At 39.2% G+C, this 27,647-nt stretch overlaps 1 protein-coding gene and 1 long non-coding RNA gene across 5 annotated transcripts in view; one reads left to right on the forward strand and one right to left on the reverse strand.

Annotated features, from left to right (window-relative positions):
* Positions 1–1,874: 1,874 nt before the first annotated feature.
* On the forward strand, positions 1,875–27,594 carry LOC109571497 (uncharacterized). Of its 2 annotated transcripts, XR_011561156.1 has the most exons (3): positions 1,875–2,007; positions 19,652–19,776; positions 23,838–27,594. It is a non-coding gene; the product is annotated as an uncharacterized lncRNA (long non-coding RNA). The 2 variants fall into 2 exon arrangements; XR_011561155.1 differs by having other exon boundaries at positions 19,652–27,594.
* KNTC1 (kinetochore associated 1) overlaps positions 2,004–27,647 on the reverse strand; it is a 69,966-nt gene continuing 44,322 nt past the window's right edge. For all 3 annotated transcript variants that reach the window (XM_070769476.1, XM_070769475.1, XM_019978017.2), the window contains 24 exons: positions 27,308–27,436; positions 26,553–26,669; positions 25,331–25,440; positions 23,782–23,989; positions 22,309–22,398; positions 20,199–20,370; positions 20,054–20,112; positions 19,707–19,923; positions 18,467–18,540; positions 17,194–17,404; positions 16,940–17,049; positions 14,554–14,600; positions 13,090–13,168; positions 11,179–11,297; positions 10,666–10,801; positions 9,924–10,019; positions 9,489–9,545; positions 7,697–7,751; positions 7,320–7,383; positions 6,824–6,953; positions 5,650–5,739; positions 5,029–5,174; positions 3,904–3,994; positions 2,004–2,776 (listed from right to left, as the gene is read on the reverse strand). In XM_070769476.1, coding sequence (XP_070625577.1) covers positions 2,759–2,776; positions 3,904–3,994; positions 5,029–5,174; positions 5,650–5,739; positions 6,824–6,953; positions 7,320–7,383; positions 7,697–7,751; positions 9,489–9,545; positions 9,924–10,019; positions 10,666–10,801; positions 11,179–11,297; positions 13,090–13,168; positions 14,554–14,600; positions 16,940–17,049; positions 17,194–17,404; positions 18,467–18,540; positions 19,707–19,923; positions 20,054–20,112; positions 20,199–20,370; positions 22,309–22,398; positions 23,782–23,989; positions 25,331–25,440; positions 26,553–26,669; positions 27,308–27,436 — 2,625 coding nt within the window. In that variant the 3' untranslated portion in view covers positions 2,004–2,758. The remainder of the gene's footprint in view (positions 2,777–3,903; positions 3,995–5,028; positions 5,175–5,649; positions 5,740–6,823; positions 6,954–7,319; positions 7,384–7,696; positions 7,752–9,488; positions 9,546–9,923; positions 10,020–10,665; positions 10,802–11,178; positions 11,298–13,089; positions 13,169–14,553; positions 14,601–16,939; positions 17,050–17,193; positions 17,405–18,466; positions 18,541–19,706; positions 19,924–20,053; positions 20,113–20,198; positions 20,371–22,308; positions 22,399–23,781; positions 23,990–25,330; positions 25,441–26,552; positions 26,670–27,307; positions 27,437–27,647) is intronic.

Here is a 27,647-nt window from a genome sequence, read left to right on the forward strand (position 1 = left end):
AAATACAATAAATATCATAACAAGAAAGATTCTAATTATGTATTTGAACTTAAATTCAAGTATATTTATATAGCAAAAAACCACTTCATTGGCATATTAAAAGCTAACCTGTGGGCTCACCTGGTGGTCTAGTGGTTGAGAAACCACCTGAAGATGCAAGGGCCACGGGGGTTTGATCCCTGGTCTTGGAAGATTCCACATGCTGAGGAGTAACTAAGCCCCTGCATGACAGCTACTGAGCCTGTGTGCCTAGAGCCTGTGCTCCTCAACAGGAGAAGCCACTGCAATGAGACGCCTAAACACTGCAATGAAGAGTAGACCCTGCTCGCCTCAACTAGAGAAAGCCCGAAGGCAGCAAAGCAGACCCGCTACAGCTGAAAAATAGAATAATAATAATAATAAAAAAAAGCTAACCTGCTACCTATCAGAACTTATGTGCATGTCTATTCATCTTCCACCAATTTATTTGATACGATTCCTAATCTAAAATTATTTTATTGTATTGAGGAATAACTGACATGTAATAATAGTTTCAGGTGTACATAACTCAACATTTGTATATTTGATGAAGTGATCACTACAATAAATCTAGTTGACATCCAGAAATTTACTCTGAACGATGAAACCAGTGTTAAGACGGAGAAAGAAATCCTTTTTAGCCCAGCTTGAGTCCAGGAAGTGCAGGCGTCCCCAACCCCCTGGGCCATGGACCGGTACCGGTAGGTGCCCTGTTAAGAACTGGGCCACAGAGCAGGAGGCGAGCAGCGGGCGAGCAAGTGGAGCTTCATCTGTATTTACCTCCACTCCGTATTGCTTACATTACTGCTTGAGCGCAAGAAAACAAGCTCAGGGCTCTCACTTACTCTGCACTATAGTAAACTATGTAATTATTTCATTATACATCACAATGTCATAATAATAAAGCACACAATTAATGTAACGTGCTTGAATCATCCCGAAACCACCCCCGCCCCCCCGACCCCCATTTGTGGAAAAACTATCTTCCACAAAACCGGTCCCTGGTGCCAAAAAGGTTGGGGACTGCTGAAGTGGGAACGGTCATTTCCATTTGTTAAGTTCTGGTGCCACCACATGACCCTTTTGTTCCTTGCACATTTATGCCCAAGAGTAACAATCACAGGCTCTACTTGTGAGCTCAGCCTTATAATTACAGTTTTCTTAAGGATTAATCACATAGATGCTAAAGAAATACAAACGTAAATACCGAGACACTATTTTCACTGATCAAATTAGCAAAAAGTTTAAAAAGAAAAACTGCCCACTTTTTGGGAGGATGCAGTAAAGGAGACATCTATTTCTGGTAGGAATAGGGTTTCGTAAAGACCTTTGGAAATCACAGTAGGTGATGGAACCAGGGGGGTCAAACCCAGACTTGTTATTTATCCAAAACCCAGGTTTTTGATCATATTACGTTGACTTTCCTATACAGAAATATTTTTCTCAACAAGCCAAACAAAGGCAAATGAATTCTAGTATTATCAGCTTCAGTTTATTCACAAGTAGAACCAAAAGAGGTGTGATTAACATTTCTGTGTGCTGGGTACTGCTGAAGGTTTGCAGCTTCACGCAGCCCTTCCAGCCAGCTTCCTTCCTGTCCTGCCAGGGGCTTACAGCCTGCAGCCTTCATCTCTCAGGCTCCTTGCCAGATGGCTTCTGTTTAGCTCTGTCATTTCTTGGCACAGGCACGGGAATTAGAAGGTTGCTGAAAGCAAAATGCTGCTGTTTTTTCCCCTACTGGAAGGGGCTTGGCAGTGCAGCACGAGCGGAGGATAACCAAGGGCTGCAGGGGCAGCAGTGCCGGGGGAGGAGGCTCAGTCTCTGGAACAGCGGCACCCCCGGCTCGGAGCGAAAGCAGCTTCTTCTCTTTTTTTCCCCACTTTATGTGCTGCTGCGGGATCTTAGCTCCTGGACCAAGGATGCAAGCCGAGCCCCCTGCATGGGAAGCACTGAGTCTTCACCACTGGACCGCCAGGGAAGTCCCCAAAGGTAGGTTCTGATGTTAGGCTAATAGCTCCTTTCCTTCGGCTTCTCCAGTGCCCCTTCTTCATCTCCCTTTTGCCTTTCAGTCCTCTTGACACCTTTGTAATCAGTTCCTGACACTCAATCCTTCTCCGCTTCAACTATCCAGAGTGGTTTCTGTACATCTAGCTGGCCACTGATGGATATGCACGGCAGCAAAGATTATAGACATATTTACTCGAATGACTATCAGTTAAAAAGACTGATATTCTGGGACTTCTCTGATGGTCCAGTGGTTAAGACTTCACCTCCCAATGCAGGTGACACAGGTTTGATCCCTGGTCAGGGAGCTAAGATCCCACATGCCTTGTGGCCAAGAAACCAAAAGATAAAACAGAAACGATATTGCGACAAATTCAATAAAGACTTAAAAAAAAAAAAAAGAGACTGATATTCTTATTTACATAGGTAGAAGAAAAGGATGTAAGCAGTTGCTTTACTTATTGGGAGAGCAAAATACTTTTCTTCATATACAGTACAAAAACACTGAGTCTCTACCAGTTATGCACGTAACTGGCAAGGAAAAGATTTATTAATTTGGGACATGAGTTGTTTATGAGGCAGTTCTGCTGTTACTAAGCATCTTAGTTATTACTTCTCGGGGAATATTTGACAATAGCTATTGCACACAGATTGCACAATTTAAAAACTGTAATAAATAGTGTCAGTTATTAACAGATTCCAAACTTCTTGTTCTTCTTGAAAAAACTTTGATCTATTAGGATCCATTAAACATCTAAATGGGAAGAAACACAAGCATTTCTATGAGTGTCAGTGTTTTAAATAGAAAATTGTTTGACAAACTACAGAAAAGACAACTATATTGCTAAAAATCTATGTATGAGGTTATTTTGCATTTTAGACAATTATGATCAGAGAAAAACAGATACATTTTAAGGGCCACAAACTTGTCTCCTGAATCAATACTCTCCCGTTTTGAAAAAGGTAATCTTATGTCATTGATCACAACAGACTGGAAATGAACGAAAGAAGTTACTAATGGATGTTAACAAAATGTAGGCTAAATATTTTAATATGCTTGATCTGGACCGAGGGAAGAAAAAACCATAATAACCTAATAATGTTTACTAAAACTACCAAAACACAATCAAAATGAAAAATTTTACCTTATACTTAAGTTCAGAACAAGAGTAAAAATGATTTATGTGTGGTTTTTATACACAAAAGCATTTGGAAGAATGCACACGAACATGTAAACAGTGATCTTATCTCTGGTTACTGAGATTTCAAGTGTTCAGTTTTTTTGTTATTATTATTTTTTTCTCCTCCAGATTTTTGTTTTTCTATACTGGACATGTATGTCTTAGCTAATTAAAGAAAAAGAAATAAAAGCAATGGAAACTCCAGCACAACATTAATCAATGTGCTTTGAAATTTAGTTTGGTGGTCCAGTGGTTAGGACTTTGCACTTGCACTGCTGTGAGCCCGGGGTTCAGTCCCTCGGTGGGGAACTAAGATCCCACAAGCTTTGAGGTGCAGCCAAATAAGTAAATACAATAAAACTTGGTTTGTCACCTGCTCCTGTATTAAAAACAAGACTCCACAAGGAGTCCTGATTCTTGAGAGCACCTGAGAGGCTGGGAGGGCCAGATCTGAAAACTGCAGGCCACTCAGGTACAGCAACTGGCCTGAGGCCACACGGCTGCTTCCTGGCACAAATGAGTGGAACCAAGACCTCCTGATTCTGAGTCTGGGACTCTGTCATACAAAAAGTGAAATGTGAAAATACAGGCAGTTTGTACATAAAAACACATTTATCTTCACAACAGGCTGGTTCAATATCAAGACCCTAGAAACAGAAATGGTGTCAGGTTAAAACCCAGTAACTTGGGCCAGATTTACCTTCAGAGTTTCACAGGGAGTGGTGCCTGGTGGTATGGGCTTCCCACAATGCTTGTAATATTCAGTTATAAAGACTGAAGCGTCATCTAAACTATGAAACCAAAGAGAAGAAGAAGGGCATAAGGAAAATGTGGGGGTGATATGTAGGTCTGCCATCTCGACTATGGCAGTGGCTTCACAGGTGTACAGCAAGATCTATCACATGACACACCTAAAGTATGTGCAGCGTAGTATATCAACGCACCGCAAAAAATACTACTTGTTCATAAATGACAACCTGTAATTACGGCTGGATCACAGGCGGTAAACAAGCAGAAAGAGATCCACGGTATGGGACTTCCCTGGTGATCCAGTGGCTTAGACTCCATGCTCCCAATGCAGGGGACCAGGGTTTGATCCCTGGAAAGGGAACTAAGATCCCACATGCTGACTCCGCATGCCACAGCTAAAGATCCTGTATGCTGCAACTAAGACCCGGTGCAGCCAAATAAAAAAAGAAATAAAAATTTTAAAAAGAAAAGAAAAAGAAATCCATGGCATGCTACTAAGAAAGAGACACTTCCCAGGGATCAGCACAGTTAGACCAAACAAACGTAGGGATGGATCTGGAAACATTTCAGTCCTGACTGAGCTTTCTCTTTTTTCAGTGCCAACTCATTTTGCCCTTCTTTTTAATTTCCAAATCTGCTCCCAACACCATCCCAAGGGATACTATTTCTAAACTTGTGGGTACTGGAAAATTAGATAAGCTTAGCAAAAATGATGTTATATCCAGTTGTCCATGCCTCTAGTCAAGTGTCTAAGGAGTAAAGTTGTAATGTTGGGTTTTAGAGCAGGACTGTGAGATGCCTATTTTGGGATTTCAGGCAGCTTGAGTAATTGTCTGATTCTAAGTTCATGTTCCAAGAGACTGGGTTACAAAACAGCTACTTCTGAGTATGTGTTAGCAGTATGGTATGCATAATGTAGTGATGCTACAGTTTAATATTCAGAGCTTTAATTACAACCAAATAGCTTTATAATTATCTGATATCTTCCTCCAAAGTAAAGATAAATTTTAGGATATTCTACATTAAATTGTTTTTTTTACATTAAGTTGTTCTTAAAAAAATTTTATCAACTTACCTTAACTCATCTGCCAAATAGTTTACGAGTTCAGTGATGTTGTTGGTATTCATCATGTGTGATTTCAACACTGGGAAGTATTTTGTCTTTGCCAAAATCCCAAACTCCTTCTTATCTATGATATTTTTCAGCACCAGACTTCTAATCTATAGAATAACAGGTATCATCATATTCAAAATGTGTTAAATGCCACACTGTCTCCTTCAATATCAAAGCATTTGTGATAATTAGATGTTAAATAATCACTGCATTGTGACTAAGCCTTCCTTTTGAGGCAGTGGGCTGGGGGGTGGGGGGGACTGCTTTGGCCCATTTTAGCATACAGTGAATAAATTAAAAGTTGTTGTTGTTAAGCATTTCAGGATTTTTTTTGAGGAAAATCTGTTCACAGTGACAAGCATTGAAGGCTACAGATTTTCCACTGTGCACAGAAGTAAACAGGACACCCAGGGTGTCTGACTTTTAAAAATTTACTAAGGCTTTAATGAGAGTGACGTAATTGTATACATTAACAAACAGATGGAGATGGTGAGTTTTCAGCTTAATCTTGGTTTGGGGAAAATTGATTACCTCCTAATAACAAATTTTTCATAACAAAAGGGAGAGGAAACTGCCACTTACTTGATGTGAAAACCCTGCCAACTGGCCAGTATTCATATGCTCCTCTAATTGCTGTAAAATGATCTGAGGGTCACACGAGCTCAGAAAATTCTGGAGGAAAAAAAAAGTCAAAATATAATTAATAGAAAAGTATAATCACTACTAATTTCTGTCAAACCTGGAAGGTTTTCGTATTTACATTTGAAATATCTTAAAGCGTATCTAGTACAGAAAAAAGACCGCCTCTATAACAACAACAACAACAAAATTACTGAAGTAAGGAAAAAGCATTTTACAAATAACTATTTCAATGGCAAAGAGCTGTTTAATAAACATTTTGTCATCCTAAGTGCCAGAAGGAATCTATTTAAATACTAAAACTCTGAAAAGCATCAACAGATGAGTTTAAGACTAGTCAAAAGAGAACAAAGTCAAGGACAGGCACAGATGGCTTTGGGAAAAAAATGAAACAAATAGAGCATGTGACAAATAAAAAATACGTGTGTTCATTTATATAGATCTTTATGAACTGGCTTATCTACCCATGGGGAAATCGTTGTAAAACAGTTCAAAATGCTTTGTTCTATTTATTCTATAGTATAAAGGGGATGGGAGCTATTTTTAAAAGTTCTGTCCTCAGAATGCTCATGTGCCTTTTTCAGACACCCACACACAACCTGACTTTTCTATTTTCCGCAACTAATCACCAAGTCAAGCTGCACTCAAGCCATCTTCCTCTGGTTTGTTTTTGTTGCCACCACCCTCCTTTGGGCACTCACCTCCTCAAGCTTCCCTGGCCTAGTCACAAGGCTGGTGTATGTGCATCAGGTGAGATGAATTTCTATCCAAATGCAAGAGCTTCTTAGGAGTTTTACTTCTTGCTCCCTCTCTCTTCTGATCAAGCCCAAGTGGATTACTTCCCTCTAAATACCGCCTGAGCATTTCACTTTGCATTTGCAGGAAAATTCACTGTTTTCCACTGATAGAGAATAAGGTCCAAACTCCTCTTAAGGCTTTCTAAGATAAGCCTTCATCTATCTTTCAGTCATACCTCCCACTAGACCCCAACACAAACCTTCTATCCTACTCATGCTTTACAGGTTTGATGAAAACGAAGTGCTATCTTTGGCAGGGGACATGCAATGTGAGACCTTCCACCTCTTTGGCAGCCCCAGATGAGTAATTTGTCAGATACCTTTATTTCCTGGTGCCTTTTTTCTGAGTGGGGCATGAGCATTAGACACGCTAATGCAAAAGCCGGAAGCTCTAACTGGACATACTGTCTGGCCACTCTGATCATGTCGAGGTCATCTGAAACTGGACATCTTCAAGAGAGCATGTTAATTAGTTAATAACCTGTCGGATTCAAGTCTATACATGTTGAGCAACAAATACTTAGAAGACTAAAAATCTATGATCTAACTATATGATTTACAGTAATCACAAAAGGTACTCTATATTTACATTAAAACTAGGTACAAATTTTAGAGAATGCGTACTGAATATAAGTTCATTAGCTGCACTGCACAAAGAAAGTAGACACTGTAAAAATAATAGAGATATTTTATTTTCAATCAAGTGGTGTGCTTAACTTCCTAGGAAAAAGGCATTACTCATAAGGTACGTTTATTAGAAAGGAATTTTATAAGCAACAAATTTGATTTGGGGGGTAGGAAAAATATTTTACTTACTCTAGAACAGCAATGAGACTCTCACAACAATCTGACAGCTGACTGGGGCTTAAAGGACAAGAGGCTGAAAATAAAAAGCAACAATCATGTGTTTAGGAACCTCCCTGGTGGTCCACTGGTTAAGACTTTGCCTTCCAATGCAGGCGACACAGGTTTGAACCCTGGTTGGGGAGCTAAGATCCCGGCAGGCCTTATGGCCAAAAACCCAAAACATAAAAAACAGAAGCAATATTGTAACAAATTCAAGAAAGACTTTAAAAATGGTCCACACTAAAAAAAAAACCACACACACAAAGAAACCAAAGCAAACCCAATAATGTGTCTATATACAAAACTATAAAAGGCTACTGTCAACATTTCAGGGGACAGAAAAATACCTGAAAGCAGTGGTATCTGAACCACACACTGCCAAGCTCTGCCGAAGTAGGGGACCTGTGGAGACACGTGTATCAGAGAACTCATGTCTGGGGTCTTATGAACTCTGCTTTGCAGTCACAGAATTATATACATTTAAGGGCTTATATTCTTGACCTTAAGACCAAAATCTTAAGTTGCCATTTCCCTGTTCTAGAGCATCAAGATTCTAGAATATTCCTCATACTATATATTTTAGGATATTAACACATAATCCTGGCTGATTTATTATTGTTTTTTGCTCTGTAAAATACTCTCTTATATTTAAAAAAACTATATTATAGTTGATTTATAATATTAATTTTAGGTATGCAACATCGTGACTCAGTATTTTTACAGATTATCCTCCACTAAAGATTATTATAAGATAATGGTTATAACTCCCTATGCTATGTAATACGTCCATGCTGTTTATCTGTTTTTGTTTATTTATTTTGGCTGTACTGGGTCTTAGATGCAGCATGAAAGATCGAAGATCTTCACTGTGCACATGAACTCTTAGTGGTGGCATTTAGTTCCCTGACCAGGGATTGAACCGGGGCCCCTTGCCTTGGAAGTGCAGCCTTAGCCACTAGATCACCAAGAAAGTCCTGCTTATCTGTTTTATACATGGTAGTTCTATCTCTTAGTCCTATAGCCTTAATTTGCCACTCCCCATTTCTCTCTGGTAATCACTTCTTTGTATTCTCTATCTGCGAGTCTGTGAATATACTAAAAGCCACTTAATTGTATACTTTAAAAGGGTAAATTTTACGTGTGAATTATATCTCAATAAAAAAGGAGATCTGTACATGCTAATAGGAAACAATCTCCAAGATACCATCGTTACATGGAAAAAAACACTTCATCTGGAATGTGATTTAATTTATATGTACAAAAATGAACACACACACACACAATATACACACGCACGTACACATACACCTGCTTAGATGATACTAGGAAACTCTAGAAGAGAACAAAGGAAACTGTCAACAGGAGTCACTCCTGGGGAGATTATGAAGGGAAGTGGTAAGGGAAAATTTTCACGTTTTACTTAGCATATGTTCTAAGTTATCAAACTAAGAATAAAATATATATTTCGGGTGGGCTACGGTCCGTAGGGTCACAAAGAGTCAGACATGACTGGATTGAAGTGACTCAGCACTCACATATTATATATTATATGTATTACATATATGTACAGTGATTGTGTATGTGAACAACACGTGAAATGCAGAAAAGATGAATAAGACAGGGTTTCTGACTTTAGGAATCTTCAAAATCCAAGATGGGCAGTCACATGTGTGATTTAAATAATTTATACCAGGACTTCCCTGGTGTCTGGTGGTTAAAAATCTGCTTTGCAATGCAAGGGACAGGGGTTCAATCTCTGATCAAGGAACTAAGATCCCACATGCTGCAGGGTAACTAAGCCCAAATGCCACAACGAAGACCTGATGCAGCCAAATAAATAAGTAAATAAATGTTTTAAAAATAAATACATTATACCACGACCAGAGTTATAGTTGAGCCCATGTATTTTAAGGGCATGAATGGAGATGTGATTCATGAGGCTTAGGGGACTTGGGGAAGTGATGTCTTGGGGAAGGCAAAGTCTGAGCTGAGTATTCTTGGTCCAGGCACCATTTTAATAGAACAGCACCCTGCAGCTTCACTGAGGAACTGACTACTTAATCCAGGGTACCTGTGAGTCACAAGGTCAGTGAGTCTAAAGATTAAATTCTATAAAATTTATTTTAGAAAACTACATACCTGCCACAGAGGATAGATGCTAGAAATGGCTGTTAAAACCTTCCTTAGATAAGGAATCTGAAAAAATGAAACAAAAGTTCTGAAGATTACCAAATGAAAAATTCCAAAGTCCAATCTAGGAGTCTGAAACTTTCACAAAGAATATCAGGCAAATGTATCTTCTCTGAGGGTCAGCAGAGAAGGTCACCTATAAATCCACAAACATCAAAAGACATCAGGGAATCTTCTGTATGTTTCAAGTGAAATTTATGTCAGTTTTGAGACTGCACTTTCTCTGGCCTCATGCCACATTCTTTAAGTTGGGCATGAACCAAATGAGAGTGAACATTTTCCACATACTTCTGTTCAGTAACAAGTATCAGTGCAAAATGTTTAGGAGATGCTGTGCAAAATCTTTAAAATATACCGCAGTCTAAGGCACTGAGTTTTACTTACCATATTGAAGCCAAGAAGCTTTTGCAAGAGTCCATTCCAAAGCTGCAGGTCATAGATTTTGTATTCTAAACAAAGCTCAGTCACCAACTTTACTGCCTGAAGCAGGGGAAAAAAAAATACTGAATCAAGACACCAGTAAATTCAACCATCTTTGGAAAAGGTAGGATAGCTGAAGACAAAATATGCTTACAGCCAACCTGTGTCTACTGCCTAATTTCAATGAAGACCCTCATCTGTCTAGGGAAAGAAAAAAATTATTTTTCTTTCTTGATGTTATGGACTCACAAACAGCATCTCAGGCTCCTCCTCCTCCCCGCTTTGTTTCTTGTGTCCTAGAACAGTTTGCCTATTGGCCGCATATCCTTCCTGCCCTGGGTTCCAGCTGCCTCAGAGACTGAACTCCCACTGGTAACTAGAAGGAAGAGGAACAAAACTTCCTGCACAAGGACAGTCTGTCTAGATGAGGACAGACAGGCTTGGGGTGGATTAAAAAAGCGTTACCCCCACCACCCTGCCCTGGTAGGAAGGGATGGCTTCAGGCCTTAGGCTTTTGGGAGAGAGGTAAGGCAACTTCCAAGTTGCCGTGTCACCAGCCAGGAGAGGAAAACAGGAAAGCTCTCAGAACAGCAGACCTGTTCAGGAATCAAGGGTTTCTTTGGATCTGTCTTTCAGGGATCTGAGTGGTGGCAGGCAGCATCTGAGACGATGGAGGCCGCCACTGCAGGTATCTTGGTGTACATACCATGGGTTCGTGGCTGTGGTTTTTCCAAAGACCCTTAATCATGCCTTCTTTAGGGCTGTTGCAAAATAATTCATAGGTGATGGGGATATTCAGCGCCTCAAACGATGCCAGAAAAGTTATACATTTCAAGTAAGATCTGAAAAACAGAGGCAGGAAATGGGAATCTCCTCACTAGCCACATTTACGTTTAAAATAAAAGCCAACACTTAGAAATATTGGACTGGTCTATTACATGTCTGTTTTAGGCTTCTAAGATATAGTCAAGAAATATTAGAAAGAAATCAACTGGAGGAAAATGAAGAAAACACTCAGTTTCTGAAAGTCTCAAAGATTCGAGAGAAACAAGATGTCCTTCAGGGCCTGTCTCCTCTCTGCCAGAACAGGACACTCGAGGCAAGAGCACCTTGTTGACACAGCCCCTCTAATGTAATCTTCTGAACTAAGAGGCTTAAAAGTTATGGTTCCAAAGAGTGACCCGTTTTCTATTAATACAATTTTAAAAATTCCACTTACTTCACTTCTTCGATGGATTTTTTGAAGAGAGATTCTATAGTTTCCTTGTCAGCCAAGTAGAGGAGACACTGCAGGGCTCGAGTTCTGTGGGCGAAAGTGAGCTGGTGCATCCTGAGCATCTGTAAGACCAAAGAAGTTTTAGAGCTGCACCCGTGGGTTTTAGTTGGGTAACTGAGCTTCAATTTAGGTGACCTGAGCCATGTTGGTTTTTAAAAGATTAAAGCCAGGAATTCTCTGGCAGTCTAGTGGTTACGACTCTGCACTTTCACTGCCCAGGGCTCAGGTTCAATCCCTTGTGGGGGAACTAAGATCCCTGAAGCCATTTGCATGGCTAAATTAGGGGAAAAAAAAAGAAAGAAAGAAAGATTCAAGTCTATGTTTGCCCTTGGGGGAGGGGGTTCAGTGGTTCTCAAATTGTGTTCCATGGTCCCCTGCCTGAGGGCTGAAGGGTTCCTCACAGTCTTTCAGAAAGAACAGGGTGAGAACCACTTTCATAATAATACCATGATGGACTCTACCATTTACACTTTGTTAATACAGGTTGGCCAAAAAGTTCAGGTTAGGTTTTTCCCATAAGATGTTATTTAACATCTTATGGGAAAACTCGAACAAACTTTTTGACCAACCCAATATTTGCACTCATGGTGCAAAAGCACTGGTGGGTAAATGCTAGGAACACCCGACTGCTGTGAAAGCCACTGCATTCTTCACATTTTCAGTATTGAAAATAAGGGAGATGTCCACATAAGAGGGTTCTTGATGAAGTAGTAAAAATTAATATATAACTGAGTTCACATTTGCATACACATTATTAATTAATCAAAATGCTTTCATTAATGTCCACGTGACATGACAGGAAGTACACATAAACACAACGCGGTGTGAGGATTTTCTCAGGGAAAAGCACTTGTATGACTGAGCTGGGAGCTGAACCTGGTACTTTTTCAAGGAATATCATTTTTACTTACTTGCCAGGATAACTATCAGATAAACTAAGATGCAAGAGAAAGAGGGAGTTCCTTCACGCTGCTTGTCATCAAGAACAAACGATCAGCATCTTAGCCTTTCCCTCTTTCTTCCTTCTATCCTTTGACCTACATCTTTCCTTTCCCTCAGCTCCAACTGCCTCAGAGTGCACTTTTTTTTTTTTGCCCACGTCCTGTGGCTTGTGGGATCTCAGCTCCCTGACCAGAGAGCAAACCTGAGCCTTCAGCAATGAGAGCATGAAGCGCTAAAGAAAGTTCCCCAGAGAGCATTCCCATACAGACAGGCCTGAAGGTCAAAGAAGTCACATGCTTTTAGAGATAAGGGGAAGTTCTGACTAGTTAAGAGTTTAGTGGGAGGGGGTGCGACAGGTCAGGCAGGGCCTGGAGACCAGAGTGGAGACTTCTCTCACTCCTGCTGGCTGGGGGTCCCTGGTATTAGGAATGTTGACTGGGGGCTTCCCTGGTGGCTCTGACAGTAAAGTGTCTGCAATGCGGGAGACCTGGGTCCGATCCCTGGGTCAGGAAGATCCCCCGGAGAAGGAAATGGCAACCCACTCCAGTATTCTTCCCTGGGAAATCTCATGGACAGAGGAGCCTGGTGGGCTGCAGTCCATGGAATTGCAAAGAATTGGACACTACTGAATGACTAACACTGGACCAGGGTGTTAGGACAGTGAACATGGATAACCCGTGGGAACTGCCAACGCTTGCACCACTCAGTTTGCAAAATAGGATGTTTCTGCAGCCAGCACTAAATGGAGCTCAGCAGACACTACAAACCTCATCTACAGAGTAAGACATAGTTTGAGAAAGTACAGAGAAAGCATTATCTTAGTCATCTGTCAATAGTAAATATGCAGGGAAAAAATGTTAAGCTGAAATATGAGATACAAAAATGAGTTCTGACCAAATTTTTAGAGCTTACGGTTGTGGCTGATGTTGCAAAGATGAACAGCATTCTTGAACTATAATCAACTGGACGAGACAGAAGGAGATACAGGACTCTGAAAAAATATTTTTTTATTACATTTAGATTTTAATTTAGTGACTGATTAGAGACTTGCTTTATTATCCATAAAAAAACAGCATCAGACAGCCCAAACAAAGGCCTGAAGGGCTATGGGTCAAGGCCACTGTTTACTTTCCTCTTTAAAGGATGCTTAATCTGTTCTTGGGTTCCTTCACAGCTAAAGAAGATAATAAAGACACAAAAGATAGGCCTCACTCTTCTCATCTAGGAAATGGCTAAGCAACCTCTGATAGTTTAAATCTCTCTGGTTAAGAAATTAATACAAACCATAGCTGCAAAGTACACTGAACACCACTATACATGGAAACTTGTGTTTTAATTCACAGGACCTTGTTAGTGGCACGTTTTAACCTCGGGACGCAGGGCAGACTGCCTGCCTTCCCCCCAGCCCCCAAGAGAAGGGCAAGATGGATCAGGCAAATTGGAGGAAAAAGGGATAGAGATTCTAGTGGGAAAAGACAGGAAGTTATGAAATTGCCATGAATTACTCTCTGGGATCTCCATCTTGGAAGTTTTCTCTATGAACTATTCCCCCTAAGCCTTTCCGTGTTGGCTGCTTCGGTCAGATGCTCCAGGAGCTTCCTCTTGCTCAAAGGTGTTCTTGCTCTTGAAAGACTAAGCAAAGACGAGGGAGTGCCCAGAGGGAAGGAGAGCCTGGAGGGGGTACTAGACCAGTTCTGCCCAGATCAGGAGAAATCCTTTTCTGGGGCTTATCTTCCTATACCCTCTCTTACTATAGGATCTCCACGGCTGATGTGGGGTGTAGAGCTTCATGAGCGACCCGACCATTGACACTTCTGGCCTACACCAAAACGGCAAGAAGCTGGCATGCATGCCACCACTCACTCTCCCATGCCTAAGCCAAGTGTCATTAACGGATTACCATGTTTTCTGATTTGAGCACCGATAAGTCTGCTCAAGAGAGCAAGCCATTACCAACCAGACTTATAGTACGTGACACCAGTGTGCCTTTCTGGGTCTGTCTTAGGTTAGACGTGAAAAAGGAATCCTGGTGGCCCATATCTGAACCAGCCTAGCTTGACAGGGACAGAGAACACGTCCAAGTCTGGGGTCAGAGTCCTGGCTACACAAGAGTTTTCCTTTGCTCACAGTACATTCTCTGCTAAATGTACGAACTCACAGAGGATTCAGAAACCCTGGATCTTGGTTGTTTCTTATTTATTTGACTGGAGATATTTAAACACACTCATAGTCCTGTGTCAGTGAACTGATTCTTCTCAGAGGTTCTGATCCAAGTTATACTAAGAAAGCCTTTTTTAAAACTACTGGTTTTAAAATCATTGGTAAGATTCCTATTGGGCAACAGGGTGTAGACAAATATAAGTAAAGGAAGAATACCTTCGTAGTGTTTCATCTTCTTGAAGTTCAAACAATTCTGATGGTGTCTTTGAAAAAGTGGATAAACAAGTTAAAAACAGAAGAAAACTGATTGACTACATAAGATTATGAAAGTCTATTAAATGAAAAAGTCCAACATGCAAAACTGTATTTACAGGAGGGGGTGGTGCAGCGGCAGAGTGCATGCGTAGTGTGCACAAGGCCTGGGGTTCAACTCCCAGCACCTCCATGTTTGGTGACAACAAAGAAAAAAAAAAGACTTATAAAACAATTACATTTACAGATAAGAAATTAGTGTAATTCATCACTTTATGAGAAGATTCTTGCTTTAAAAATGGGTTTACTCAAATTCATTCGGTCAACAAATACATACTGAGTGCTTACCACGCACCAGGCATAATTCTGGGCACATGGGTTCCCTGAGTGAACAAAACAAATATTCCTGTCCTCCTGGAGTTTACATTCATTGGGTAACTTTTAAAAGGAAAGGACTGTGAATTATATGAGTTGTCCATTAATTCAGTACATATTTATGGGGACTTACACAGAAATGCATTAGGTGCATTACGTGTATAAATACAGTTTCTAGTCTCACAGGGATTTCAGTTTAGTGTTCCAGATTTATGCATTAAGTTAAAACATGGGGGTTTGAGTGTCAACCATAGATTCTGTGTGGCCTGGATATGCTTCTAACTCTTCTGTTTCCACTGATACATGGTCCTTGCTCTTGGTAACACTTACAAAATACTTATTAAATTGAATTACAAGTGATATAAAAACCATGAGTTGAAAAGCTAATGTCACATCAGTTATACTATTTGTTTACAAATACATTTTTTTCTAAGGACACCTGCCTAGGTGAACAGAAGAATTACAGAATCTCCTTAAGTAAGTTCTCCCTGAAAACTGAGAAGAAACGGTGCAGAGAATTTTGCATTTGGAATGCTGAATCCCATCACAAATTTAGATGCTAATATTATTTCTAAAAAACTGACATTATGTGTCTCCTTACGTGATACACTGAAGAGAACATATCACCTACAGAATATTATTGCTAAAAATCCACAACTTGAATCTAATCATGAGAAACATCAGAAACATAAATCCAGAATGAGACATTTTGCAAACCAGAGAGTCTGCACCCTCCAAAAAAGACAAAGTCTCAGCACAGATAAGAGTCAAGTAAGAATCATCAATACAAAAGAAGTAAGGGCTATGGGTGGTGCAGGGAGGAATGTGGAGAAGAGCAGGATATTACACTGTTTCAAAACACCTCCCTTAGTAATTACAAAAGGAAATATAGTAACTGTGTCTGAGAGAAATAAACAACAGTGTAACCAAGTTATCTAAATTCACATCCTCTATTTGGGCAAAGAGGCATCATGTGCCTCTAAACCTCATACCCTGGGAAGGACACCCTATCACCCAGGTAACATACTGCCCCAAATGCAAAACTCCAGTCTTATCATGAGAACACAGAAAAGCCCAAGGGGAGGGGCCGCTGACAAAATAACAAGCCTGAACTGTTCAAAAATGTCAGTGTCATGAAAGACAGAAAAGTTGTGGAACTGTTCTAGAGTAAAAGAAATTACAGACATGACAAATACAACACATAACCCAGGATTAGATCCTGGTCTCAGAGGAGAAAATTACTATAAAGAACATCATTGGCACAACTGGTTAAACTGTAACATGGACCATAAATTCAAGTATACAAACATATACATATATGTATTTTATCAATACTCTATCAAAATCGTGTCTGATTTTTATAATTATACTGTGGTTCAATGAGAGAAAAATCTTTGCTCTTTGAATTACACACCTAATTATTAAGGGTAAAGGGGCATGACACATGGAATTTACTCTCAGAGGGTTCAGAAAAATGTTACGGGTAAACATAGGGAGAATGACGAAGCAGATGTGGCAAAATGTTTAAAAACTGACAGATCTGGGTGGAGGATACACAGCTAATTCTTTTGTACTATTCTTCCAACTTTTCTGTACCTTTAAACTTATTTCTAAATAAAAAATAATCGTATGACCATCAAGTCTAAGCATAGGCCACTTCTATTATATAACAGTTCATCTGAAACCATCAATTAAAAGGAAGAATGTATCAACTATATTTCAATTAAAAAAATACTAGCAAGTGAAAAAAGACAGACTAGCTGCAAAATAATATTTAAAGGAAAAGAAAAAGTAAACAACTTCATTAAAACTCATCAGATAACAGAGGTATTAAAATGCTCAAATGTTCCTTCTTCTAAGAGCCTGTGCTTCTAATGAGAAGTCATATCATGGCGAGACAAATAATCACCCTCTTCTTTGAGAAGACGCCACTGGCTCATACTCAACAACAGACACCATCAAAGCAAGCACTTACTTCATCAGGTTTGGCGGACGGGCACAGCCATTTTTCCAACAACATGTCCCAGACTTTTTCCAAATTAATTTCATTGACTTCAGCTATTTCTTTAGCAGCTGTGTGAATATCTAAGATATTTAAGATAAAGAATTAAAAAAAGAAAAAAAAAAAAGAATTAAAAAAAGAACCCCAAGTTTTCAATGCAAGATACCAGGGAATCAAAAGGATAATTCTCCTTGGATGGAAAGATACAAAAAGAGTTTTGCCCTCACCAGGATAATCTTTCCCACATGAATTCTGAATTCTTTGGTTTATGCTGGGATGTTCGTACAGACTGACAATGAGATGGACTGGTTTTCCGATCACTCTTAAATACTCAGCAGTGTTCAGCTTGTGGGCTATGAGCACAGCTTCCGTGCCTGATCGCCGGTACTGAACATGAAGCTTCTTCAGCAGAGCTTCAGCTTTTTCACGTGTCTCATCCTTTTAAAAAATTCCAAGCAAACAGAAACTTGTTTTCTAAATCTTCAGTGAGACTAAGAATCTATCTTTATCAATCAAGGTCCCTTCCTGCCTTAGTTACAACCTTAGTAATCTACACCAAGCCTCATTTTCTTTCTCCAGTTTAGGTCCCCAACCCTTGAAAATATCTATCACCAGGGTGGGCTGAAAAGGGATGCTAGAGAGCACAACTTAAATTAAAAAGAAAGTGGACTCTGACAACCCAGAGAGGTGAGATGAGGGCAGGGGAGGGAGGTTCAAGAAGGAGGGGATATATGTATGCTTATGGCTGATTCTCACTGTGGTACAGCAGGAACCAACACCGTGTTGTAAAGCAAGTATCGTCCAATTAAAAATAAGTTTTAAAAAAGAAATAGAAATGTGAACCTTAAAAAAAAAAAAAGCAGAGCCTGCACCCTAATGCTCATAACAGCATTATTTATAATAGCAAAGATATACAAGCAACCTAAGTGTCCACTGAGAGATAAACAGCTATAGAAGATACAGTGTGTGATGTGTGTGTGTATTTTCCAGGCAAGAGTACTGGAGGTATACATATATATATATATAAAGGAATATACTTAGCCATAGAAAGAATGAAGTTTTGCCATTTGCAGCAACATGGACAGACCTGTAGGGTACTATGCTTAGTAAATAAGTCAGACAGAGAAAGACAAATATTGTATGATGTCATCACTTATCTGTGGAATCTAAAAAATACACATGAGTATATATGCAAAACAGAAATAGACTCACAGATAGAGAAAACCAACTAGTGCTTACCAGTAGGGAGAGGAAAGCTGGGAGGGGCACAAGAATAAGAGGCATGAACTACCATGAATAAAGTAAATAAGCTGCAAGAATACACTGTACAGCACAGGGAATATAGACCAATATTTTATAATAACTATGAACGGAGTATAACCTATGAAAATTTTGAATCGGTATGTTGTACACCTGAAACTAATATTGTAAATCAGCTATACTTCAATTTAAGAAAGAAAGAAAGAAAGAGGAGCCTCCCATCTTACAGTTCAGACTCACCTGAGATGGAATATTCTGAAGCCACCTCTCAGCTAAATATAGGCAGAATTTCAAACTGGACATCTTGAAGGAACCTAAAGAGATAAAGAAAAGACTTAAAAGAAATCATAATCCTTTCAAGACAATGTATTTTAGTCAAATTAGCCAGTTTTAAAACAACAGGAAGGCATACTCACTGTAAAAAAACAATTTAAGCAGGACAGGAGACAAAGCAGGAAGCACAGTCCACAGAGGGCCATCTCTGCAGCTTCTATTCCCATTCCCTAGACCTCTACATTCCTCCAGAAGTTCTCTGTGTGCAAGTGTGCACACGTGTGTACAAGTGTTTTATCCCAAATGGGATAAGATCATATATGGAGCATAATCTGTTGTTCTCACTGAATATATATCTCGGATATCTTTCCAAATCACCTACACAGTACTCTATGAATACCCTTTATTTTTTTTAACCAGTTTTTGACAAATGAGCATTTAGAAAAATTACTTATTTTCAACTTTTGTTACAACTGAAAACACGGCAAGTTTATATAAGTGTTATATAAGTTATTTAAGTGTTTGTATACCTGTTTGACCATGAGACAGTGTCTAAGGTTTCGTTACAGAAAGTACGTATGATTAGACATGAGAGAGTATGAGTTTATACTCAAGTTAGGCAGTGCCTCTGGCACTGAGCGCCAAGCAAGCAACACTGCATCTTGCTTAGTTCACTGGTGCCTCTTCTTTTTTAATGTATTTATTTAGCTGCTCCAAGTCTTACTTGTGGCAGGCAGAATCTTTAGTTGTGGCGTTTGAACTCTTAGTTGCAGCATGTGGGCTCTTAGTTCCTTGACCAGGGATTGAACCCAGACCCCCTGCCACTGGGAGCACAGTCCTAGCCACTGGACCACCAGGGAAGTCCCCTCACTGGTGCCTCTTTAACATATGACAGTGCTACAAGTGAGGACAGGGGGGCAAATATATTTCTCTACTTTTATAAAAAAAAGTTTTTTAGCCATGCCACGCAACATGTATGTGGGATCTTAACTCCCTGACCAGGGACCGAACTCCTCCCACTGCACTGGAAGCATGGAATCTTAACCATTGGACTGCCAGTGGAGTCCCATACATTTCTAAGCTATCATACTTCTTCTCCTTAAAAGAAACAGAAGGAAATGAAAGGAGCATCATTTTTTTTTTTTTAACAAGTTACGAAAACAACACAGCCAACCACTTGAAGCTCAATTAAAGGAAGAATCCATACCTTCTGGGACATCCTGGGCAAGACTGATGGCGATGGCTACGGCCCACTCTGGGTTAACTATGGACAACAGGTAGGATTCGATGGTTTGCGTGATCTTGGCTATCTCCTTGTTAATCAGTGTTGAGGATTTACCCTGTGTTAACTGCAGGAGCTTGGGCTTCAGCTTTTTTTCAAAAACGTGTTTGGCTGTAGACACATACAGAGTGTCCAAAGAGAACTTCAAAGAAGGGAAAAGTTATATGACTGACTTATATGCTCACTTTTATGGGCTTTACATAAATTTTTCTGCAGAGGGGCTGAAAGAATCACAGAACAAAGATACGACTTTCACGGTTGTAACCCATTACCTTCATTAATTTGGAAACTAAGAGCAAGGTTGGGAAGGATTCTTCACTGAGTTCTGTAGCTGGAAAGGAAACAAAGATAGTATGATTTACCTATGGAAAAGGTTTTGGCTATTCAGGACAATTCAAAAGAGGTTAATGAACATACAGAGAATTTTCCAGAAGCTCTGTGCTGTGCCAAAGAATATTAGGTGAAAAGGCAGTCTGGTTTGGGCAGCTGATGGCAAAGTTATGACGTGCTCCAACATATACTGATGTTCTAGGTCCACTGGGGGAGAAATTCTTCTGTATGACTTCAAGTGTTTCAGAAGACTTAGTGCCTGTATTAAAATAAAAAGGTTTTTCCCTGTGAGATTAAACTAATCGTTAAGCATTTTATGTCTAATTCTATACCATCACAGGATTCCTGGGACAGTCTCTCCTCATAAAGATGATCAAAACCTTTTGTAGTTTTACCTTTAAAACTATTATACTAGTCTTCTAAACCATAAATTTTGTGATTATTAAAGAAATTACACTAATTTCCACTGGAAATTAAACCACAGCAACACTGTTGCTGGTGGGATGTCTTATACTCTAGAGTTCGAAGTTCTCTATACTCTCTTCAAATAGTTTTAGATGTATCTTAAAAATACTCGATTTCAAAAAAAAAAAAAAAATACTTGATTTCACTTTAAGTACATAGGCAGTAGATCTAAAATGAATCCTCTATGTCCTCTCTTAGGGCTTCTGTAGCTTCCCAGGTGGCTCAGTGATAAGGAATGTGCCTGATAATGCAGGAGACACGGGTTTGATCCCTGGGTCAGGAAAATCTGCTGGAGAAGGAAATGGTAAACCACTCTAGTATTCTTGCCTGAAAAATCCCAAGGACAGAGGAGCCTGGTGGGTTATACTACATGGGGTCACAAAAAGTTGGACACGACTGAGCAACTGTGCACACATGCATCTTCTTTTAAATTTATATCTTATATTTTTGGGGCTCATATAACTTTTTTTTTTTGGCTATACCTAAAGGCTTGTACAGAGAAGGCAATGGCACCCCACTCCAGTACCCTTGCCTGGAAAATCCCATGGACAGAGGAGCCTGGTGGGCTGCAGTCCATGGGGTCGTGAAGAGTCGGACACGACTGAGCGACTTCACTTTCACTTTTCACTCTCATGCATTGGAGAAGGAAATGGCAACCCACTCCAGTGTTCTTGCCTGGAGAATCCCAGGGACGGGGGAGTCTGGTGGGCTGCCGTCTATGGGGTTCGCACAGAGTCGGACACGACTGAAGCAACGCAGCAGCAGCAGCAGCAGTAGCAAAGGCTTGTAGGATCTTAGCTCCCCAACCAGGAATTGAACCCTGGCAGTGAAAGTGCTGCACCCTAACCACTGGAATGCCTGGGAAATCCTTGGGGCTTGTACTACTTTTTAAATCAACCCATTTTCTTTTGATTTTTAAAAGCTAATTTAAGAAAATATATAAGCTCCTATGACCAAAATATGTAAAAGAATAGGAAGTTACTAAAAAGTGTTAGTTGCTCAGTCGTGTCCCACTCTGAGACCCCGGGAACTGTAGCTCTCGGGCTCCTCTGTCCATGGGTCTCTCCAGGCAAGAATGCTAGAGTGGGTAGCCATTCCCTTCTCCAGAGAATCTTCCCAACTCAGGGACTGAACCTGGGTCTCCTGCACTGCAGGCAGATTCTTTACCATCTGAGTCACCAGGGAGGAAGCCCAGTAAGCTACTGCAAGAACTCAAATAGAATTGAGTCCAGGACCTACCTAATATAGAAAGCTAAATCTGATTCTGGGTCTTACATGCTTTGGGATTTTTTTGCCAGATGACAAATATTTTTGCCTTAATTCTTCTATATCAGTCTTTTAGTGGCTTTGTACTTTTGGCGAGTTTTAAATTGCCTCAGTAGGACAAAAACTGGATTAAGATAGAACATGGAGAGGGGACTTCTCTGGTGGTTAAGACTTTGTACTAGACTCTGGACTTCCAATGCAAGGGGTGCAGAGTCAATTCCAGGTTGGGGAACTAAGATCCTACATGCCAGAGGCGTGGCCAAAAAATAAAATAAGATAAAACATGGAGAATAAAAAACTCTTTTTACTCTGTATCCCTTTAAAGAAAAGGAAATAGAGTAAAAAAAAAAATGTACAGTTTCAAGGGAGCTCAGAGAACAGTTCAGAAAGACACTAAATAACATTAATTTTTAAAAAGATCTAAATTAAAAACATAACTTTAAAATCTATGATATATTTGTTATACCTGATTAATATTAATGTTGGTTATCTTCTCATCAGCTCTTTCTATGACTTTCAAGACGACTTCAATCATCTCATAGTCATAGGGATCCAACTGCATAAAAACAAAAATACATCAAAACTGAAGATGTTGCCAGGCTGGTTGATGTTGCTAGTTATGTTCATTGGCACAGATTACAAATATAACACCTCAGTGCATTACCGTATTAGATTATTCTTTTAAAAAATGAACTAACATTTTCTTATCTCTAAAATCAACTCTTAGAATAAACACATGTGCTTTAAAACATCTGGAAATGAGGCAAAGTTGGTTGAATAAAGAAAAATGTTCTTAAAGGACTAAAAACCTAGAAAAATAAACATATCAAAATTTTACAATTTTATAAGATTTTTAAATTAAAATTCTATTTCTGTCTTTTACGATGAGAAAATTAGAACAGGATAAAACCGACCTTTTTTTTGGAAATGACATAATTAAAAGTGTGGGCCTCCAAGTAAAACCTTTTCAAAGGACTTCATTCCAGCTATAATCACATACAAGCTACAAAAACTAGCTGGGTGGTATCTATATATGCTTATAAAAAGAAAGGAAATATTTCCTTTGTTCCGTTTCTGCCCACATACCATTACTTAAAAAAAACAATTTAAATGGCAACTAAATTCACATGAATAATAACACTGAACAAAGTGAGAAGATGATTTCTATAGTACCTATAAATTTTGAGCTAGCCTATATTATTTTTGGCTGAATTACAGACAAAACTTTAACTGAAGTATTTCTTGTAGGCATGATTTTATTTCCCCATCCATCCACCTTCATTCCCCCATCAAACTACCCCCTGACCTCAAAGTTCCAATTCTCAGAAGATCCCCTAAAAAAAAAAAACAACAAAACAGACAAGAGCACAAACATGTGTGTATGAAGATATTCCTTGTAACAACTTAGAGTAATTAAAATTTGCAAACAATGTAAAAGTCCATTCATAAAAGCCTGGTTAAACACAGGATGTTTCATCCACATAGTGGAATAATAAATACATTATCTACCAAAAATGGGAGAGATGTCTATTTATTGACATGTAAAATATGTTAAATGAGAAAAAGAGAGTAAAAGGATAGTATATTTAGTCTAAGATCTAAGATATCTACTGAACTATTAACTTTTTATCTATAGGAGTGGGATTATAGGGAAATTTACTTTTTGATTTATACCCTTCTCTGTAGTTTGATTTTTTTCAAAGAATGTGTGCTATTTTTAAAAGTCTGGAAAAAATGGCTATTTTTATTTTGGGGGGGAAAAAAGGAAAAGTGCTATATTAAATTATAATAAGAATACAGAAATCTAAAATTTTCTGAAAATACTTTACAAAAAAATATAGGACTTACTTTTCCAATTGGTTACCATATATATCTGATTAGTTAAGAGTAGGAGGGCTGTTTGAAATGACCCGATGCATTCATTTCACCATTCATCTACCTTATGCAGTATTCCACTAAGACTGATGACCAAATCTTTTGTGCTCGTCAATAAAGGAACCATTTCGAGGGCTTTGGCCAGGAGTTTGGAACGCTGCTGCTTTGTGGATCCTGTGCTCACGTCTCCCTGGCTCTGGCTGGCATTCGTGTTGTGGAGGAGTGTTTCAATGAACAGCTGAAGGGCCGCATCAGCATCCAGCTGAAACGTGCTGAAATAGTATTCAGTTACACATGAATCTCCCAGAATGCACATCTTTCTAGACAGAGCTTCTCGCAGAAAACTCAGGTTTACATACAACAATTTTAAAGTCATTCCCTGAAATTCTAAAGGTCATCTAAATTTATTCAGTGGGGCTGCCTGAGGCAAAAGAGTCACTGTCAACCAAAGAAAAATCACCAACACCATGTGAGCATAAAGATGGTGAAATTAGCCTGACAAAATTAGAGCTCTTTAAATTTCACAAAAGAGGTCAATACCAGAAAACAACAGGCAAAAATCTCCCAGTTTCAGTTTAAAAAGAAGAGGGAGTGTGTGTACCTCGTTCTGGCTTTGCAGCAGTCCAAACAAGAATGGCTGAGTTTCGTTACATCGGAGTACAGGTAAATCAGAGCTCCTCAGAGCTATGAGTAGCCTCCAGTTCCTGACTTGCAAGTCCAGGATGGTGACAGCCGGGGACAATACTCCCCACCATCCACAAGGACAAAGAACTAGATCCCTGTCTGGTGAGGAAGGGCGCTCAGCAGTCTCACTATCAAGAACTCAAGATTCCACTCACCTGTCACAAACTGGGTGAGGGTTACGGCATCCGTGGTATTTTAGAAATGATCACTTATTATCTAACCCTGCGCAGGGCACCTGAGAGGGGTATGTTCACTCATACATAAATTGGTGATAATATACAATAAAAATGAAATGAGATGATGTGTGGAAAACCACTTTGAAACTAATAATAAGCCAACAGATTTAGTACCTAAATTTATCAGACAGATAAAACTCAAATGTAAATTACAAATCGTTTGACTGTTCTCATTACACTAAACTGTATCTATAAATAACATTTAGTCTTAGATTTTTTAAGTTATTTTTTAAAACAATTCTCCCTAAATCATACTTTCCACCAATTTTAAGATTACTTTGAGCCCCTAAGTTGATCTGATACAGAAGTTTACTCGCTTGGAAGAATATCCCAAGCTTCTCTGATCATGTAAATGGTCTGGATTCTGGAACACATATTAAGACCAGATTCCTGGGCCTCAGATCAGCTGAATCAGAACCAACAGAGGGACCCAGGAATCTATATTTTTAACTAAGGGCCCTAGGTGATGCTTATCATGAGGCAAGCTGCGAAAACACTAAACAGTGAATTTAAAAGGTGATATATAAGAGAATTTAATCTGGTTTGGATTTACTCAGTGTGGGGTTGAGCAAAAGAAAACATCATAAGTCATGGGTCATGTGTCATAATCATTGTTAATCACTGTGTTCTTTCATTAGGATTACCAGTTTGTTACGCTAATAGCAAAAATACCATTGAGATTTAAAGAATTACCTGCAATATTCCAGAATGATGCTTGTGTCCATATCTATATTCTTTACGAGAGCTTTGATGAGGTCGTTCTTGGTGAGAAAATGTTGCCTGAAAACTGGCTGGAAAGAAATCTGGAAATAAAAAGAGCAAAAGAAAAAACCTGCTAAACTGAAATGTATCAGAACAAGGGTACCATCGTGCTGTGCCCTTTCACTGTCCACTTTTATAGAGAAACATTTTTCTATAGCTCCTTCAACTTTTACATTGGAAACAAAGGACTCATTGTCCTTTCCTTTCGGAGAGGCTGCTCATGCTCGTGCTCAGTGACTTTAGTTGTGTTCAAGTTGAGCATCACTCTGAAATTTCAGGTGCAAAATCTCAGTCATACTAACCCCTGGCAATTCATCACTAAAGTATGGCAGTTGGCAACAAACAGTCCCATTCTGGAATAGGAATGAGGCTTCAAAATACATATTCAAAATACATTCTACAGTGGTTTCATTCCTGAGAAGCCAACTATCTGCAAATAAAATAAAATGCTTTACATTCATAGTAAAGAAAACAGGATTTTGTTTTTGCAAATTGAAAAACAAGGGCCACTTACTACTCCCTCGGAGGAGTTGCTGAAGCTTAGTATACCTGTATTTACATTTACCTATATTATCTTTAACCTACCAACACACAATAAAGTATGAGGTTAAAGGGCAGGCCTGGAATAGCTTTAAATGTCAATTAATACTAGATACATTCCTAATGAGAAGGCTTAGTAGATGAAATATCAAGCTTCTAATTTACTTAAAAATAGAGCAAAACGAAAATGAGGCAAAAGGTCCTTATTGCTTTGAGATTGAAAATGAGGGTACTTTATTTACCTAAAACTTATGTGCCACAGTTTATATTTACATATAACCTCTCCAACGGGCTTCCCTGGTGGCTCACTGGTAAAGAATCGGACTGCAAAGCAGGAGACATGGGCTCAGACCCTGGGTGGGGAAGATCCCCTGGAGAAGGGCACGGCAACCCACTCCAGTATTCTTGCTGGAAAAATCCCATGGATAGAGGAGAGGAGCCTGGTGGGCTACGGTCCATGGGGTTGCGAAAGACTTGGACACAACTAAAGTCACTGAGCACGAGTATGAGCAACCTCTCCAAAAGGAAAGGACAACGAGTCCTTTGTTTCACATTTTTCAACTGGGTAATTATCAGAATGGATGAAACTTCACAGCACTTGAAGAATACTCACACCAAGTTTACTAAGACGAATACCCCACCGGGCATCAGTACTGAGTTCACAGAACTTAAACTTCGTTTCTGTTTCCTGACAGAGACTGGCCAACTGAGAGCCCACCAGAGATATTGCCTAAAAAGTTAAAATAGAATTAAAATTCAGTTGCAAATAGACAATGTTTTAATGCTTTTTTATGCAGAACTCAACAATAAAAACCATAATCTTCAGTCTTTCTTTATGGTAACAGTTGGAATGTTACATGTTGCTTTGTAAACCATCATTACTTACACTTAGGTAATAATTACTTCAGTGATTTGGCTTTTAGTGTGATGCCATAAATTTAGTCTGGATTTCTTTCATAAGAAAAGGCCCAATTTGAGCTATCCTACAAGTAAAATTGCCACAAAGGGCAATTTTAAAACAAATATTAAAGACAAGTTTCGCATCCATTAAACTTGTCCTTTGAAAAAGAACTGGCCCGTGAATTTAAGGTTTCAAATACACTAGAGTAAGAATATGCAGTGAGGTTCTGTGGCTGCATACAGATTTAAGAAAAAAAAAAATACAATTCCCTGGGTTGAGCAATGCTTAGGACCTGCATATGCAATCTCTGGTGTGTCACTAGTTAGGGAAAAGCTAATAGAAACCATGTGAGTTAGCTTGATGCTTCTTCTGCTAAATCTTGAAAATCTGGTGGCAAGACCAGTTTTATTTCTTTCGCTAAATCTTTAATTCTTCAGGAACCGAAGGTGTGCCTCCTTAAGTCATACCAATATTTTGTCGTAATTCTGCCATGCTTTATCTGTGAGCTTCCAGAGATTCTCAAAGACTTCTTTTTGCGGTAAGAGAGTGCAGTACCCCAGTGCCAAGTCGAGATCCACCAGGCGACAATTAAATACCTGTAGGGAGAAAGCACCTGGAGAAGCAAGTTCCTCACAATTAAAACAGAACTCGGTCTCTAACAGCTGATTTGCCACTAAATTTAATTTCAGACTAAGAAAGAACAAGCGTTGCACAAAAAGTTATTTATAGTAAAATAGTTCTGACTTGCTGCTTAGATTTCATGTCTTTTATCACTATTACAAATTTAAGGAAAGCAACTCTAGCAAG

This window comes from Bos indicus, chromosome 17 (assembly GCF_029378745.1).
Source record: "Bos indicus isolate NIAB-ARS_2022 breed Sahiwal x Tharparkar chromosome 17, NIAB-ARS_B.indTharparkar_mat_pri_1.0, whole genome shotgun sequence".
Taxonomy (NCBI): Eukaryota; Metazoa; Chordata; class Mammalia; order Artiodactyla; family Bovidae; genus Bos; species Bos indicus.